The following is an 18,072-nucleotide window of genomic DNA, read 5'->3' on the forward strand; positions in this document are numbered from 1 at the left end:
TGTGTGTTGTTTGAGACAGAGTTTCATTATGTAACCCTGGCTGGTCTGGAACTCAATATGTAGGCCAAGCTGTCCTGGGGCTCCTGGAGATCCACCTGCCTCTGGCTCCTGAGTGCTGAGATTAAAAGCATGCACCGCCACACCTGGCTGCCTGGAATTTTTCCCCTACTTTTCACTCTAAGGCTGTGATTTTCTTTGCCAGGAAAAGTGCATTTTTTTTTTCTTTCTGAAGGCACTACGTAGATGGGTCCTGTTTTGAAACCCAGTCTGCGTCTCTTGATAAGAAAATTGAGATCATTAATATTCAAAGTTATTGTTGAGAGGTAAGTATCTGCTCCCTGCCATTTGGTTGTTTTGTGACTAGGAATTAAAGTGAGCACAGAAGTGAAGGAAAGAGCACAGTGGGGGATGCAGTTCCTTACAAGGCCTTCCTCTGCCTCCTCTTCCTCCAAGGTGGGGTACAGGGAACCCTTCACAAGGACAGAGGGTGGGTGCTGTCCCTAGCGTGTGTGAGCATGGAGACTGGTAAAAGTTTGGCCTTCATGTGGTCAGCCATGAGAGCAGAGCCTCCATGCCACGCTCACCTGGACGCAGTCTCCTGCAGGAATGGGGTGTTAGTGCAGAGTATGGCTTTATGGGTCCTTGTGTGGGCATGGTGGAGGGCCCGGGTTTTCTTCTGGCGATCTCCACCAGTCTGCTGCGTACACCAGAGCTCTCCTCATGGGGTTCCGCACAGCACGGCTTTCATTCAAGCTTTGAGTCTTCTACTCTCGACTTTTTTGTGTTTTTTTTTTAGGTCAGATCTAAGAGGAGGACCCTGTGATACTTGCTCTGTCTTCCCAGCCATTTGGTGTGAACGTGGGAGGAGAAGGCCCGGTTCCCTCCCGAGAGGTCTGGGCACCAGTTCAGCAGGGGTCCTTTGAAAGTGGCCTCTGGCCACTGGTCAGGATAAGAAAAGGAGGTTTACCCAGCAGGACTCCTCCCTCTGCTGGCTCAGCGGCTTAGGTGGCTTTTGTCTTCTATCTTTCTCTGTCTCTTTAAATGACCTAAAACTGCAAGTACTAGATACATTTTCGGGCGGCTCATTGTCTCAAACCATGGTTCCCAGGCTCAGCAGGAACTCTCAGGCCAATGTCTGAGCAGAGCGTCTCCAGTTGGAGTTTGAGCTCTCTGGAATGGACTCTAGACTCCCTTGTGTGCTTTCCAGAGTTTCCTCCCTTTCTGCCTCTGTTCCTTCCTCACACCTTTTCTGCCTTACCTTCTGTCCCACTGACGCCATTGTTTTCCATCCTCAGCCTCCTTGTAAGATGGCTGCTCTCAGAAAGCCCCAGTTCATATCCCACCTTCTCCAAATTCAATAAATATTTTCTATCTGTTCTGCTTCTCTAGAGAATCCCGACCAACACAAATACACACTGTGAAATACTCAGAAATAAAACAGAGCAACTGTTCCCAACCTGTGGGTTACGACCATCGGAAAACACATATTTCTGATGCCTTAGGAACCCCCAACCATAAATTTATTTTCATTGCTACTTCATAACTTTAATTTTGCTACTGAGTGGTGTCTCAGTTCCTAAGACCATTGGAAATACATTTTCCGACAGTTGAGAATCGCTGAAATAGAGAGATTCCCCAGTGACTAACTTCTAGTTAGGTCTCCCTTCTGGAAGTGTCTAGGAACTCTCAAACTAGGAACCATCTTTTCAGTATATGAGCCCAATTGAACACATCATATAGAAGACTTAACAGAGGTTACTTTATACACAACAGAGTCATATCTCATAGTTCTTGCTACTGGATATGTCGGCGGGACTGCTGAGTGGTAAGTGTACGGTCTGCCTTTCCTTTACATATTATTGCTGCATCCTCTGTAGGGGATAAACCCTGCACCCTTACATGGCAGTGGGGATGAAAGATCAGGAGAGCCCTGCATTCAGTGTTGAGTCCTTTTATAATAGCCCTGTTATGAGGGTGAAGCTAAAGGACATAACTGTTAATCCTGAGAATTAGGTTTTGACACTTTTTTGGTAGCCTATGAAAAATGGGTTTCATTATGGCATTTTACACATAAATATGATTGTACCTTGATGCAGTAGCTAGCTCCATATTCTTCCCATCTCAATTGCCTTCCTGCCCTCACCCCGATAGTTCCTTTTCTGCTTTCATATTAGATGTGCATATAGATATTTAAATCTAGACTCTCAATGAGAGAAAAGTTGTAGTTTGTCTTTTTTCTCTGCTATTATCCTTTCTTACTTCCCTCTCTCTTCACTTCAGGTCTTTTCTTCCCTCATAGCATCGTGTGTGTGTTTGTGTGTGTGTGTGTGTGTGTGTGTGTGTGTGTGTGCGCACACACACATACATGGACATATATTTATATTCATGTTTAAATATAGATTCTATATATGACAGAAAACACGATACTTGTCTCTATAGGCCTGGCTTATTTCACCTACTATGATGATCTCAAGTTCCATATACTTCCTTACAGATGAAATAATTTCAATTCATTATAGCTCAATAAAATGCCATTCAAAAATAGCCAAGACCTTGATTCAGCCTAGATGGCCATCAAGATACGAATGGATTAACATAAATTTTGGTGGAAATATCATCATTCAAATTGTAGTATATATCTACCAGCTTCCTATAGGGGTAATAATTTTTCTTAGTGTGTGTATATGTGTGTATGTGAATGTGAGGACACATGTACCATAGCCTGTATGTGGAAGTTAGTGGGTGACTTTCAGGAGATGGCTCTGTCCTTTGAGCATGGGTTCTGGAGATCAAAGTCAAGACATCAAATTTTCACAACAATCACTTAATTCCCTAAGTTATCTAACCCACCCACCAATGGTAACACATCACATAATTATAGCACATTATTATAATTAGATATCAATGTTGATATGATCTTCTGACCTTACAGGGGTTTCTCTGTTTTTCACCATACTGATTTGAGTTTCTGTGTGTCTGTATTCAAACCTATGTAAGTTTTATTATGTGTATGTTAGTGAGTCTACCACCACCCAAACCAGAGACTCAGTTTTTTTTTTTTTAAAAAATCAAAGATGTAGTCTTGAATAGCTGCATGGGGTTTAAAAAAGAAGCTTTCTGATTCTCATCTGTCTTCTATACTGTTGGAATTTATCACCAAGGGCATCCTTGTTTGTAAGCCGGTTGTAAGCAGTTATGTAACTTTAAGTTAGCGACGTATACTTCCCTGCAAAATCTAGGCTGTGAACCTCATTTTATGTAGTTATCACAAAACTTGAGGAAATATTATGTAAAATAAGCCCCACAATGTGCCAAGAAGATGCTCAAGAAATGGGTGCTGTTGCCATAGAGATGATAACCTAGAGTGTTGATGGTGGATGAATCTTAACAACTGCAAGAAAGTATGAAAGAATTAGAAAGCAAATTAACAATAGTGAATGGTGAAAAGACACTTCTGAAATAAATACCTTTGCTAGATATTAAATATCGACTTCACCCCAGCTAGTAAAGAGAGTAAAGCATGTAGTTTCCACCCCCACCAAGAGAGTGGAATGCTAACAAGCAGTCAGGGATATATTTTCCCTCTAAATCTAAGTATTATACAGAAACTGCATGTCTAACCAAATTTTTGAGTTAATTAGGAGTCAGATATAGGCAGTGATGTTATACACTAAACAACAGTACTAAAAAATAGCAAACGCTTGCCAATGAGGCTCAGAGAAATGGAAGTCCTAGACGTTTCTATCTTCATCTTGGCAGACACATTTTAAGAAGATTCCCATGGAAGAGTGATGTCCCCTCAGACCTGGAGCATCTAGTGGCTCTATTCTCAATGAAGCAGGGAAGTCTGGGTACCACGCCCTGAAAAGGATGGTTGTTGGCCCCGCCCGCATCACGTCTCCTGCTTCCACTCAGCGAGGGCCACGCCCTTTGCGCTGGAAAACAAGACAAAGTGTTTGAGCAGAAACCTTCCTTTGGGAGTCACCCATGTCCATTAGACCACTGTCGCATGATGTTAGCTGGACAGTGACTTCAAATATATCTTTAAACTCCATAATTGTTAAAGCAGTCATTTCCAGGATATTGAGATGTAGGCTGGCAAATCTTCTCAGATGAGGTCGGCTCCTCGAAATTACTGTCCATTGAGAAGAACAAAATGAAGGAAAACAAAGGGCTACAATTCCATGGTCTGCGACATTCCAGATGTTCCAAATGAAACAAATTCAGAAGTTTCGGTGAATATAAAACACCGCTTATTCAGGGGCCCAGGTATCTTGAAATGGGACTCGCTTCCTCCACTCAATTTTGAACAACTTAAGAAACTTATTACGTGCCTCAGATGCAGAGACACGAAGGGGTTTCCAGAAGTGAACTTTCAAATTATACAGATTCGCCTGCTCCAGTCTGGGCTCGACAAGACCACCTCAGGCCTCCCTGGAGCCTGAATTGTAAAGTATGTGGTATATTACTTCGAAGAGCAAGCAGGACCCAGGCCAGGGTTTTTAGCTGATGTAGCCATCTACAGAGAACTCTCCAAAAGTGAGGGATATCTGCTTCATTCTAATGGCTTACACGACCTTTCTCAACAATAACACCGGTGGCAGTTCGGACTTCACAGTCAGTCTTTTGTTGTGGAGACTCCCTGTATGCCACAGGATATGTATGGACACCCCTAGCTTCTACCCTCTAGTCCATAATCGCCCAAGTCCCATAGTCTGACAACCATGTCTCCATACACTGTCAGGCGCCCCCTTGTGGAGTGAAAAGAAAATCACATTACTATGAAAACACCTGCCCCATTCCAATTCTGTTGGCTGTGGATTTCTTCACTCTGGGTATTTCTGCTGAGCACTGGATACGTGCCAGGGCTTTGGAGGAAAGGTAAAGAGGATGCAGGTTTGGCCTTAAATAACTGTTTTCTCCCAGACATGCCTAAGGCGACAGTTGGTGTTGTACATGGATGTTAAACCATTCCCCAACAATGACCTCAAATTGGGGAAACCTTATTTGACCACACAGATGTTGAACTGTTATTCCTTCCAAGAAGAATTAGCACGTCTTAGGTAAACAAACATTTCTGTACAGGTCTTTCAATTTCTAGTTCAAAAATGACTACTGTGTCCAGTCTTGACACTCAGAGCATATGCCTGCAACCCCATGAAATTTGTTTTCTCTCTGAGTAATGGGCTCCTGCACTCTGTCTCCATGGCATCTGTGAGATCAAAGGAATTTATTTCACAGAAAATACTAAGGCCTGAACAGCTTAATCTTGACAGAAGGCAGAATTCTCTAGGGAAAATGCAGAGTTTAAACAAAAATAATTCCTTAATGCCTTTACCCAGAACTTCTGAATTTTGTATGCCAGATATATTGATCCAGTCCCTCATATGATTGTTAGACTTAGGATATCTGGCCAAATAAGCATTTTTAAAGTAAAGATTACCCTTTATTTCCATTATCTAAATTTGATGGTGAAGTAGCAGAGGCCCAAATGCCATAACCTCAGAGGGAAACATTTTCTGCAGGCTCTTTTTCTACAAAAGCACTGGAGAGCTGGGGCTCAAGCCACTGAGATTTGGAGAGAGGATGACTTTAGTGTAATAGGGAACAAAGTAATGTTTCTGTGTACTGTGGCACGAATCTTAACAGGTCTTATTAATGAAAATAAACCTGGAGCAAGGTATTGGGGTGAATGCTGGAAGATCAGAGAAGCAGAACAAGCCACAGCTTCCTTACCTTGCCGTTTCCTCAGCTGATCCTGTTTCCTCAGTCTGGAAGCCTCTGAGTCCTCATCCAAAATGGATCTCAACTGAGTCCTCATCCAGAATGATTCTCAGCTGAACTGTGCTGCTCAAAGCCTAAAAGCTTAACCAGCCAAATGCTTCTAGTTTCTGGTCCTCACGCCTTATATAGCTTTCTGCTTTCTGCCATCACTCCCTGGGATTAAAGGCATGAGTCACCAGGCTTGGCTGTATCCTTGAACAGATGGATTTCTGCCTCTGGAATGCTAGGATTAAAGGCGTGTGCTACCACTGCCTATCGTCTATGTTTAATTCTGTAGTTGTTCTGTCTCTGACCCCAGATAAGTTTATTAGGGTGCACAATATTTTGGGGAACACAATACCACCACAGTGTACTAGTCACTCTCATATTTTCTAGGACACAGGCTGTTTTCATGAAAGAATATCTTTGAGCCCCCTATATTCCAGCCATCTAAAAACATCACCAGGAGAAATGGGAAGGTGGCTCCAGGCTGGAATGAGGTGTTGAATTAAGCAGAGAGAGGGTTGATTAAGGCAGGACAAACTCAAGTTCACTAAGACCTCTCTCAACACTCATTCTACATGTCTCTAGGGCTGGCTACAGTCCGAGGCATTCTATGTGCATCAAAGGCTAGCTATAGTCCCCTACTAGGCATTCTACGTGTCTAGGGCTGGCTACACTTACTTATCAGGCACCTATAATCTCACACACACACATAATCAATGTACATGTACCATGGGGCTTCGCCTACCAGGAAAAGACAGGCTAGCCCTAGGAAAGCCCTGAAGAGAAGTCAACACTTCTCAGAATCAGAAGACTGAATTGCAGTCAGTTAAACTTCCAGGGACTTAATAAATAAAGCATGGATAAGGACAGTTCAGGCACAGGGTCCATCATGGCCAAATCAAAGTCGCAGGAGCTTGAAGCTGCAGGTGACATGGTACCCACAGCCAGGAAGCATAGAGTAATGAATGTGTACTAAGCACTCAGTTTGCCTCCTCCATTTTATCCAGTCCAGGATCTTCTGCCCCAGAAACGGCCCTGCCCACAATGAAGATGGGACATCTCATAGCAGTTAACATCATTGAGACGCTATCATCACTCTTGCAGGCATGACCAGAGGTCTCCCCAAGGGATTCCAGATTTATCAGTCGAGAATTAATGCTAACCATCACAAGTAGTCAAAATGACTCCAGAACAATGGTAGTAAAACTTCTTTGGAAATCTCAGTTTGTGTTTTGTCTGATCAGTTAATTTTTAATTGGAAATGTTATTTTGTGCATATATACAGGAACTCTTTTTTGGTTTTGTTTATTTATTAATTAATTATTTTCCAGTGCCGGAAACTAATGCTATCTTGTGCATACACACAGGAATTGTATTTATTTATTTATTTGTTTGTTTGTTTTACAGTGCTGGCCACTGAACCCAGGGGCTCATGCCTGCTAGGCAAGTCTTCTATACTCCACGTCTCTCTTTACTTTCTACTTTGAGACAGAGTGTCACTACATTAGCCAGACTGGCCTTAAACTCACTGTGAAGATGAGGCTAGCCTTGAATTTGCAATCCTCCTGCCTTGATCTCTTAAGTAACTGGGATCACAGGCCTGTACTCTCAGGTCCAGCATTATTTAGTATTGAGTTTAACTATTTTCAGGAAAGGAAAGCAGTAGACCTTTTCCTTTTAGACCTTTTGGACAGGAGACTGAGGACTGTGTTAGGAGAAACAGTTATTGGTATTCTAGCTTTGTCTTTGATATAAATGAGTCTCTTTTAAATGTGGGCTTCATAGAGTAGCCTTTTAATAATTTATTTATTAATATTATTTTTCAGGAAATGTTGGTACTAAACATGGGTGCTTCTTTTCAGCAGAATAAAAGGACACATAAAGAGTTAAAAAAAAAAAAAGGAAAGAGAGTATTACTCTTTCATAAAGGTGGAGGGAGACATTCTGATAGACACCTATTGCACTAATCCATTTCTTTTTTTGCAATAAAGATTAGGTCTGAGTTAGTTCTGAGGCTTTATTATTGAATGCGTGAGTCTCATAGTACTTATCAAGTTTTCCTATGATTATAATCTGTTGAAATTTCTAACACACCAGCACTGTAAACTTCCTTTAGATTCCTTCATTAGTATATGTATGATCTGAACAGCATAAATGCTCCCCAGAATGAGGAATGGGTAGATAAAGAAATAGAGCACGCACTGGGATGGAGAATGCGCACCTGCAATATAGTTACTATGGAATCCCTAACTTGTATCCAGGGCATCCCATAATACCCTCAGAATCCTTCTCAACCCAAACAGCCATGACCACTCAATTATCCTGGGCACCAGAAAAGAAATCTATTTCCCATTATGGGGGCACAGAATTTATGTGATTAGATGACAAGAAACCATGGAGAACGGAGTGAAAACTATTTCTAGGTACTCATCAGGCAGGTGGCCTAAAAGGTCTGAACTGAAAGATGCCTTGGACATAAATTTTACAAATGAGGAAGCTAAGTTTCACAAGGCTGTTCCCTGATAAACTTGGATATAATTGACGACAACCATAAATAGCATGTTTCAATGGCATCACAGTGAACACCGTCCCACCCATCAATCAGGAGCATGCATCTGCATTTTAAAATATGCCCATAATTGCTTATTATTCGAGTTTACTGTTGGAAAAGCACTCGTGGTCCTATATACTGTGAATAATGGCATCTCCACTATATTGTTAGATGATTTGCATGATGTAGACTGCAAGTCCCTAGCATGACATTTCCCTCTATTCTCATTACTGGCTATTCACAGCCTCCAAAGATGTGACAGAAGCCCCAACCATGATGCCCTGGATCACTGCCAGGCCCCAGGCACCATACCCATGCTCACAGCAGTTCTCTCTGGCTTAGTCAGATGCCTGCTAAAAGGGAGACAAGGATCCCAGAGTAATTGCCTCACAGGACCCTGAAACAAAGGCAGCACCACTCAAGGTGGACAGTGGAAAGCTTTCCAGAGCCTTGAAATTGAATTTGGAGTCACTAATACAGTTGGGAAACAATAGCGTTGAATGACTCTAGGTCACTTACAGCAGAGAAAGGGACCTTATTGCAAAGCAACTGCCCTGTCTTGCAAGATTAAAAAGGAGACATGGACACACAAAGGGAAAAGAGTAGCTGCTGCAGAGCACTGTGGAGGGAGAGCTGGGGAGCCAGTCATTAGCAGTGGAGAGATGTGGAACACCATGGGTTTCTCCCATCACTGGGCCGGAAGTGCACTGTTTTGAGGCAAAGGTTGAAAAACATGTTGGCTCCAAATAGTCACCTGGGCCTAGTGGGGCCCTTTGCAGGAATGGGATAAGCAAGGCATTACATGATTTTGTTCACTTGCAGTTGAATCGTAACGGCAGAACACGTCTGGATCATGCTTTACGTAGTTAGAGGGTCCACCCAGAATCACCACTTTGTGCTTACTGTGTGTGCTGTGTGTGTGTGTGTGTGTGTGTGTGTGTGTGTGTGTGTGTTTATTTCTGGATTTTCTCCTCTGGCCCATTGATTCACCTGTCCATCTTTTGGTTATTTTTATATGGGTCGGATGACTGTACATTTCTAAGGAGTCCTTTAAAAAGTTATATGTATGTGTGTGTATCAGTGTGTGGGTATATACATGTGGTGTAAGTGCACTACCTGAGGAGGCCAGAAGGGGCACTGGATCCTCTGGAGCTGGAATTACAGGTGGCTGTGAGCCAACCAACTGGGAACCAAATTTAGATGTTCTGCAAAAGCGGTGTGTGGCCTCAACCACAGAGGCATCTCTCCAGCTCTAAAAGGGTCTTCAATTTGGCGTACTCTAGATTGGTTTCTTTTTGAAGTTCTATTGGCTATTGCAGCTCCATTCCCACCATTTCCAGTTCAGAATTATCTTGTCTACACACACACACACACACACACACACACACACACACACACACACACACCATGCTGAGTTTTATAATTGGAATTGTATTGAATTTACATACCTTGATTGATGATTAATTATCAAGATGAATAGCTTCATGAATTTCTATGGCTACCTCCTCCTTTATCTTTTTTCTGCAACATTCATCTGCTTTCCTCAAATCAAGTGGTCCAGGCAGTGAAGATGATCACATCGAATATTCTGTCATTGTTCCTTTACTTTATCCTGTGTTTGTGAATAACACTTTTACAATACAGCAACCAACACAGTTACTCATAGCAACTGAAATCCATTCAGTGTATACATCTTGGTTTCCCTCCCTTTTTAGTAATTGTGCTCTCTACATTTCTGAAAAATCATTCCATAACAAAAGCTCTCCTCTATTCTTTTCTAAAAGACATATTTTAAATCCACTTACTGTAGTTACACCCGACCTCCTCCAAAAACTGATCTTAAGCTTCTCCCCAAAAGGTAGAAAGACAGTTGAGAAAGAAAAAAGAAATCCAATACTCCAACCAGAATTTAAATATATTTTGTGAGTCAGTGTAGTTTGTCACTCCATGCAGCCCAGCTTGTCTAGTTAGAGAGAAAAGTGAAAAGTCACATAAAATGGATTTTTTTTTAGAACACTTTTATTTTTACTTGTATTTTTTCTGAAGATCAAATGTGGAAAATATTTTCTTCATTTTACATTAATAGGAGCTAAAATTTGAGATAGAGAATAATAGTCTGAACAACAATTTCCCAGCTATGTAAAAGTGAGATTCATATAAAAATTCATTACTGAAGTGTGAGTTAGTAAAACAGAGCTTTGTAGGGAAAGGTTAGTGTCTTGCACTCTGTTTTGGAGAAAATTTTTTTTTAAGATTTATTTATTTTATTATGTATACAGTGTTCTGTCTGCATGTATCCCTGCAGGCCAGAAGAGGGCACCAGATCTCATTACAGATGGTTGTGAGCCACCATGTGGTTGCTGGGAATTGAACTCAGGACCTCTGGAAGAGCAGCCAGTGTTCTTAACCTCTGAGCCATTTCTCCAGCCCGGAGAAATTTTTTTTATTTTTAATAATTTAAGGGGCTGGAGTAATGGCTCAGTGGTTAGGAATACTGACTGTTCTTTTAGAGGACCTGGGTTCAATCCCCAGCACTCATGAGGCAGCTCACAACTATATGTAACTCCAGTTCCAGGGGACCTGAGATCCTCATATATATATATATGAGGTATATATATATACCCTTTATGCCAGATGGTGGTGGCGCATGCCTTTAATCCCAGCACTTGGGAGGCAGAGGCAGGCGGATCTTTGTGAGTTTGAGGCCAGCCTGGTCTACAGAGTGAGATCCAGGAAAGGCACAAAGCTACACAGAGAAACCCTGTCTCGAAAAACAAAACAAAACAAAACAAAAATTATTTTATATGCATTGGTGTTTTGCCTATATGTATGTCTGTGTGAGGGTGCTGGATTCCCTGGAACCAGAGCTACAGATACTTGTGAGCTACTATGTGGTTCCTCTTACCTATTCTACTATACACATACACACATTTAATGTATATCTTATATATATAATATATGGCATTAATTACTTTTCTTTATGCTTAGATAAAATATCTTTCAAAGGCAACTTAAAGAAGGAAGGGGTTCCTTTGGCTTGCAGTTTGAGGGGACATGGTCCATCATGGCAGAAGTCACAGCAATTAGAACAGGAGGCTGCTGGTCACATCTCAGCCAGAGTGAGAAATCCAACAGGGACAGAAAGTGGGGTCAAGCTCTAAAACAATCACACCCCCCCCCCATGACTCACTTCCTCCCTTGAGGTCTCATCCCCTAGAAGTTCCCCAAGCTTCCTAAAAGGTTCCACTGACTGGTGACAAAGTCTTTAAACACAAGAAGTGACAATGCATGGAAATCTGTATTGAGTTTGCTTTGTTCCTACTTAGAATTTCCCTTCAAGGGACATATTATACAGACTCTTAGCTCATCCTTTGAAACAAGAAGAGACATTTGAAAATCTGAGCCAGCTACTCTTCAGAAGTTTCCAGAAGTTTTGCTACCATAGTATGCCATGTTCAACAAACCTGGCATCAAAGTAAGGGCCGGGCAGAGAAAGAGGATGTTAGTTGCAGACATAACCACATGGGAAACAGATAGACATGAGTGAAAATTGCAAATGTGACTAGTGGCTGAACAGTGAGAAAAAGTTTTAGTGAGCCAGTCCATGAGAAAGGAAACAGTGTACCATTGACAGCCCCCTAAAAGAGTCCAGACTCACAGAGAACGAATGTGTCTGTGTGGAGTCTCAGTTTGTAAAAGAAATGATGCCTTAATAGACAATAAATAAGATTCTAGAAGGGCAACCTGAATAGAAGAAAATGTAGATGGAGTGAAGATTGGAGTCTCCTGAATTCCCCCTCACAGAGCTAAAATTCTGTTTTGTAAAAATGTTATCACCCATGTTGCTCCATGCTCCATGCCCTTGATTGATGGAATAGCACTTCATCTGCTTGAAAAGGCCGGTGGCTTGCCCATTCTCAGGTAACCAAATGCTCCATCACCTCTTGGGGGGTCAAGGGGGCCCTCTCAGAAGTTTCTGGGCTTTCAAGACAAGATGGTCTCATATTTTTATTCAAGTTTCTTTATCTCTTGCCAGTTGTCTTATTTGAGGACATGGAAAGCATTGTGACATATGATTTTTGGAGGGTCACAATCCGTCAGGAACACAGAGGGCTGTGCAGGGAAGCAAGACGGAAATCATGTAGATCTTCAATCAATCACTGATGAAAATCCACTTCACTTAAGGTCATTTCTGGAATTTTTTTCTGTTAGTCAGTCATATTGTGCACCCTTCTGATGCTCATACTTGATGCAAGGACATACAGACAACTTGATGGAAAAGAAGGGAATCTAGTTACTAGAGACATCAAGTTGCTTTGCCAAGGGGTATGTGTGTTAGGCTTAATACAACCCTGTTTTTTTTTTTTTTTTTTTACACTCTTTTCGACTCCTAAGTAAAAAATTATTTGTACTCATAAATTATTATAATTTTATGATTAGTGACAAAAGGGCCTCAGTAGAGAAAAGATTCATTACCAAGGATCTAGGGTTTCTCTTAAGAACATGGATGCTGTCCCCACTTAGTGAAGCAAGAGAGAAAGCTCTACATATACTGGGAAGGACAATGGGTTTGGAGACTCAGGCATGAGCTCAGTATTCAGTTCTACTGCATAAGTTCTATGATATATTGGGTGAGTCACTAAGTATTGGTAGGCCTTGATTTCAAGAGTTTCAAAACAGAGGTAATAACTACCCAGGAGATTCCAGGCATGATAAAGTGGAGTAAACTATGAAAAAGTTCTTGGAAGATACTAGGATAGTGTGTGTGTGTGTGTGTGCGTGCGTGCGTGCGTGCGTGCGTGCGTGTGTGTGTGTGTGTGTGTGTGTGTGTGTGTGTGTATCTACTGCTTAGCTTTGCTAAGTCAACAATCCACTTCACACTCATCTTGCATGGGACCTGCCTTCCGGCAGCCAGGTCTCCACAGAAGAGCTGTAAGATAAAGGGTAATATTCTTCCCACCTGCTGAGAACGACCCTCACCAGTCTTCTAGGGAGAGTTAGGGAGCTGTGTGCAGGGGACAGTCCACTGGCCTAGGAGCCCGAGCATCCCAGGTCCTGACAGTTCCCATCCACAAAGAGCAACAGCTAGGCAGCTAAGATTTTGTTCTGATATTACAGATGTTATTTATATGTCTGGGGGCAGAAATGCTCATATTCGCTAATATATTTTCATCAGCTCCCGAAAGAGACCCCTTCTATCCACTTTCACCCTCAATTATACCCATTTGTTATGGACCAAACATACCATTACAGAATAAGTTCTTTTTGTTTGTTTGTTTGTTTGTTTGTTTGTTTCTGAAAAACAGAATCAGTCATGAATCAACAGGAATTTAGTTGGCAAAAATGTCTAGCTCATCAGTGAGATTATAGCTGGATCTTCTTGGCTTGATGGTAGAAATCCTTCTGATGGGAAGCTAAAATATAAAAATAAATAAAATCCCCTTCATTGTCATTGTATTGTCAACCAATTTTATCATTCTATTAACTCCTTAGGCTCCAATTTTACCTAAGCAAATACGATATAATTAATTAATTTGCTTATTTGCAACTTAAGTGCTTTTTTTCAGTGATTTCTTTCACAGACAGCAGGAGCTGAAAGGAGTGTATCTATTCGCTCTGTGATGCCCTTTACAGGTCTGTGGTCACAACTGACCCTTTCTGTCAGATTCAGTGAAAGACTTACCTAAGCCTGTGGCTATTGCTTACCCTTCAAAGAAAGCTTTAGGATTTCCAAACAGTGAGCTTCCCCAGGTGGACTGACTTCCTCAGAACTCCTTCAGCCATCAAGCCAGGCCATCGGTCAAGAAGAAAATCTAGGTTGAGTTTGACACTTTGGATATTAAGCCAGGCTCTTTGCACACCAGAAGTATGTGTTGCTCAATTGCTTGCTTGTTTTCTCTTCAAGATACATATAGGTATATTGGAGGAGATGCCATGAATGGTCCATGAAGTGATGTCATACATAGCAGAACTCTCTCTTCTCTTGGATCTCCTAACCCCATGCTACTCCAGTCTCTCTGGGAATTCTGATAGTTCTTTTGATTTCCTTTCTGTTTCACTCTTTTCTGTTTGAAGTTCAGGCTCTTGGGATATGGACATTCAATCCCTCCAACTTGGTGGTATCAGAGTGAGTCTCAGTTTTTACAGCCTTCTGGTGGCCACTCCTTCCTATTCAATAGCATGTTGATGATCAGCACTAATTGTGCATAAGGTAAGGAGGTATATAACTGTATTTCTTTTATATATTTGTTTTTGTTTTGAGACAGGTTTCACTATGTAGCCTTGGTTGGCCTGGAACTCATTATGTAGACCAGGCTAGACTTCAACTCAGGGATCCACCTTCTTCTGCCTTCCATGTTCTAGAAAAATTAAAGGCATGCCCTGCTAAGCTCAGCTCTTCTCACCAATTATTAAGAAGATAACACAGTGAGGTAAACACACACACACACACACACACACACACACACACACACACACACACACATACACACAAAGTGTTATATATGATTTGGAGTGTTTTATGTGACTGGGGGGTGACCAGAATAGGTTATAAAAGCTTTATCAGTATTTTTACCTCCCTGTGAAGAGTTGGTCAAGTCTTTAAAATATAATATTAGATGCCTTGACATTTTTCTCTTCCTCCCTCCTTCCCACTCCTCTCTTTTTCTTCTCCTCTCCTCTTCGTTCTTTTAGCTGCTTATATGTTTCATGTATGTTTATTTTCATAGAAATCCTAAGAAATAAACAGGACCACTAGATTAATACTTGGGGGTGACAAATAGAATTAGTGACTTTCTCAGGGTCAGAACTAAGATAGGATACATCAGAGATCTGAATCTAGAGTTTTTGACACCTGATGAAAGGCTTTCTGCAAGAATAGCTCAATTCCCATACATTGTAAGGATGAAATGCATAGTGGCCAATGCAAACTTTATGGATGCATTCATGAGAATCAGCTGTAAGTACGGAAGTCCGAGCAAGCAAAAAAGCATATTGAAAACAATTTCAATTCTGGGAGAAGTACCAAAAATATCAATAAGAATAAGCATTTTCTAGCTTAATCCTTCACATAAATAGCCACGATTGCTGACAGTGTTTCTCTCGGAGCTGGACTTCCCACTGTCAGCAAGACACACGCTGAGATATTTCCAGTGATTGTGTTTTACATAACACTATCTATATCCTCCCTGGCTCTCTTAGCATTCTCTAAGCAGAGTGGGACAAAAGGCTTTCTCATGTAGCACTGACCTCAAAAGCCCCCCGTGGGCTCAAGGGGCACTGTCAATATGACAGGCACTTCTCAGCTTCTACTGTTTTGAATCTTGCCCTGACAGCTAGATGGATGGTCCCATCTGGACTCATGCAGTGTTGGCCTCAAAGCTGAACTCAGGTCTAATATACATGGAGTGTTTCCAATTGCCCTCATCCTGTGCACTGCCAGTGCTGATCATCAACGTTCTTAGAATAGAATAGGAAGGTGTGGCCACCAAAAAGCTCCAGACTCTTAGACTCACTCTGATACCACCAAGTTGAGGGAATGAGTGTCAATATCCCAAGAGCCCAAACCGAATCCAGGAAAGAGTGAAATAAAAAAGAAACAAGGGGAACTATTAAAATTGCCAGAGGTTGGAATATCACAGGGTTAGGAAATCAAATAGAAGAGAGTCTTGCCATATAAGCCATCTTCTTGTGGACCATTTGTGGCACCTCCTCATTGACCTTTCCTTTCTTTTCCACACTTGTTTCACCCAATTTCCCTGAGGAAATGCCAGCTTCTGTCTTGCAGCACCCTCTCTGGGTAACAGCTGTGTGGATCACCCAATACCTAGCTGCCTTTGATCTCCACAGGGATGCTGCAACAAACTGACCCTCGGTTCTTTAGACGGAGGACGGACGCAGGCTCTGCTCTGCTCTGCAGGCTCTGCTCGCTAATCTGACAGGTTCCTTCTGTGCCTCCCAGGTCTTGGATTTACACTTCTTTGAGAGAATCATTTACTATGGATACATCTTCTGTCTTGTTTATAATGTCCCCATTGTAGGATCTTGGTCTCCTTAGGGAGCATCCACAGTGTTTTGAGACCGTAGCATAGACATCTAACAGACACTGTTTAGAAGGCTTTTTGGTCCTTGCCCGAAGGTGAGAGAAGTGGGCATCGGCCACATTTGAAGCGTTATTTTATTGTCACAATGCATGGGGTGCTTATTGAATAAATGCTGGGAATTCTTCCAAATGTCCCACAATGTACAGGATGGTGTCCCACTACAAAGGAGTATTCAACCGAAAATATAAGCTGCTCTGAGGTTGTATAGCTTTGTTCATGAAACAAACTCCCATGTTCATACATACTTTTCCAACTGTTTTTCTTTTGTCTTTCTTTATTTAATTGAAGGTCCCTTTCTGGTCCTGCTTCCATGAGTGGCTGAGAACAAGGGGAAGGGGAGGCAACCAGCTGGTGCAGGGAGGGTCATTTCCACATTTCATTTCCACACAGAACTAAACAGACCAGCACAGAGTCACTATTGTGGATAGAAGTTGGCAGCATAGGATGGGGGGGATGAGGAGTAGGGGGTGTCATTAAAAAAAGCAGGCTCCCCCCAAACTGGGTACCTGGGAAGGGACTTGTTCTGCTTCAACCCAAGAGGAATCAGAAGATAAAAGCAGTTTGGGGAGGCCAGAACTGTCAGGGTGGAGGGAGGAGGACGGTCCAGGGGATGGGGGGAGCATTTGGCAACTGGGGTGAAGGGATTACCCTCCCCCTGCTGGGATCCCCCCAACCCCTCCAGTCTGGCAGGAAAGGGGCAGCCTGCAACACCCATGAGCAGGTCTGGGGCTGCTAGGTGCTCCAGGCAGGGGGCTGGAGGTGGCTCACAAAGGCTTGCCCTGCAGAGAGATCACAGCGCTGCCACCTAGTTTTTCCGCCAGGGTGCAGTGGTCCTTGACCTCCTCATAGCAGTTGGCTTGTAATTCATGCTTGATTCCTGTCAGCTTCTTCTTGATGGCATCCTTGGAGTTGGCATAGATCATTTTGCTCTTAAGGGGTGCACACTCAGGGGCCCAAAAGATGAACACCAGGCCCTCCTTGCGCTCCTTGGCCTCATAGGTCGCATCATAGAGAGCATAGTAGCAGTCCTTGTCTGGCAGCATCTTGACAAAAGTGGTGTGGGGGTCGTCCACAGTCTGCCCCACATCTCCTACCAGAATCTCCTTGCCCTCCTTCAGGATGATGTTCTTCTTGTCCTCACTCAGGCAGAAGAGCACTGCCTTCTTACGTTTCTTCACTTCTTCTGGCCTTGAAGACTTGCGTACTTTTATGTCATTGAACACCTTGATGACACCATCAGAGACAGCCACACCGGAGGCCATGTTTCTGGAAGCAGAAGGGAGGCAGGGAGAGCTACAGAAGAACTGAGCCACCTCAGCTGCTGCTGGGATCTGACTCCCAACTGTTTTACTTATAGTGACATGATCAAAATGTCTGTGAGGAACAGTGTCCAAACCTAAACAAGTACATTTCCAGACAGAATGTTACCAACATTAGCACGTTTTATCCCTGTACACATTTATGACGCTTGCTTTCTTCTTAGGTAGAATGTCATATTCTCATTTTGTAGCCAAGAGAATTGAGACCAAAGGAAGGCTTCATGTTCACAAATGTAGCACAGACTTTGAAGTTTGGAACTTTGGCTTTATTGTTAAGGAGAGTGAAGATTAAGTAAAGACTTAGGAGAAGTGAAGCCTTGAAGCAGAGAGC

At 42.4% G+C, this 18,072-nt stretch overlaps 1 protein-coding gene across 1 annotated transcript; it reads right to left on the bottom strand.

Moving 5' to 3' along the window:
• Nucleotides 1-17,181: 17,181 nt before the first annotated feature.
• LOC118573463 (cofilin-1-like) lies at nt 17,182-17,684 on the bottom strand. The gene has a single exon (XM_036173788.1). The coding sequence runs from the start codon at nt 17,682-17,684 to the stop codon at nt 17,187-17,189; it is 498 nt and encodes a 165-aa protein (XP_036029681.1). The 3' UTR covers nt 17,182-17,186.
• Between the last annotated feature and the right edge of the window lie 388 nt (nt 17,685-18,072).

This window comes from Onychomys torridus, chromosome 23 (assembly GCF_903995425.1).
Source record: "Onychomys torridus chromosome 23, mOncTor1.1, whole genome shotgun sequence".
NCBI lineage: Eukaryota > Metazoa > Chordata > Mammalia > Rodentia > Cricetidae > Onychomys > Onychomys torridus.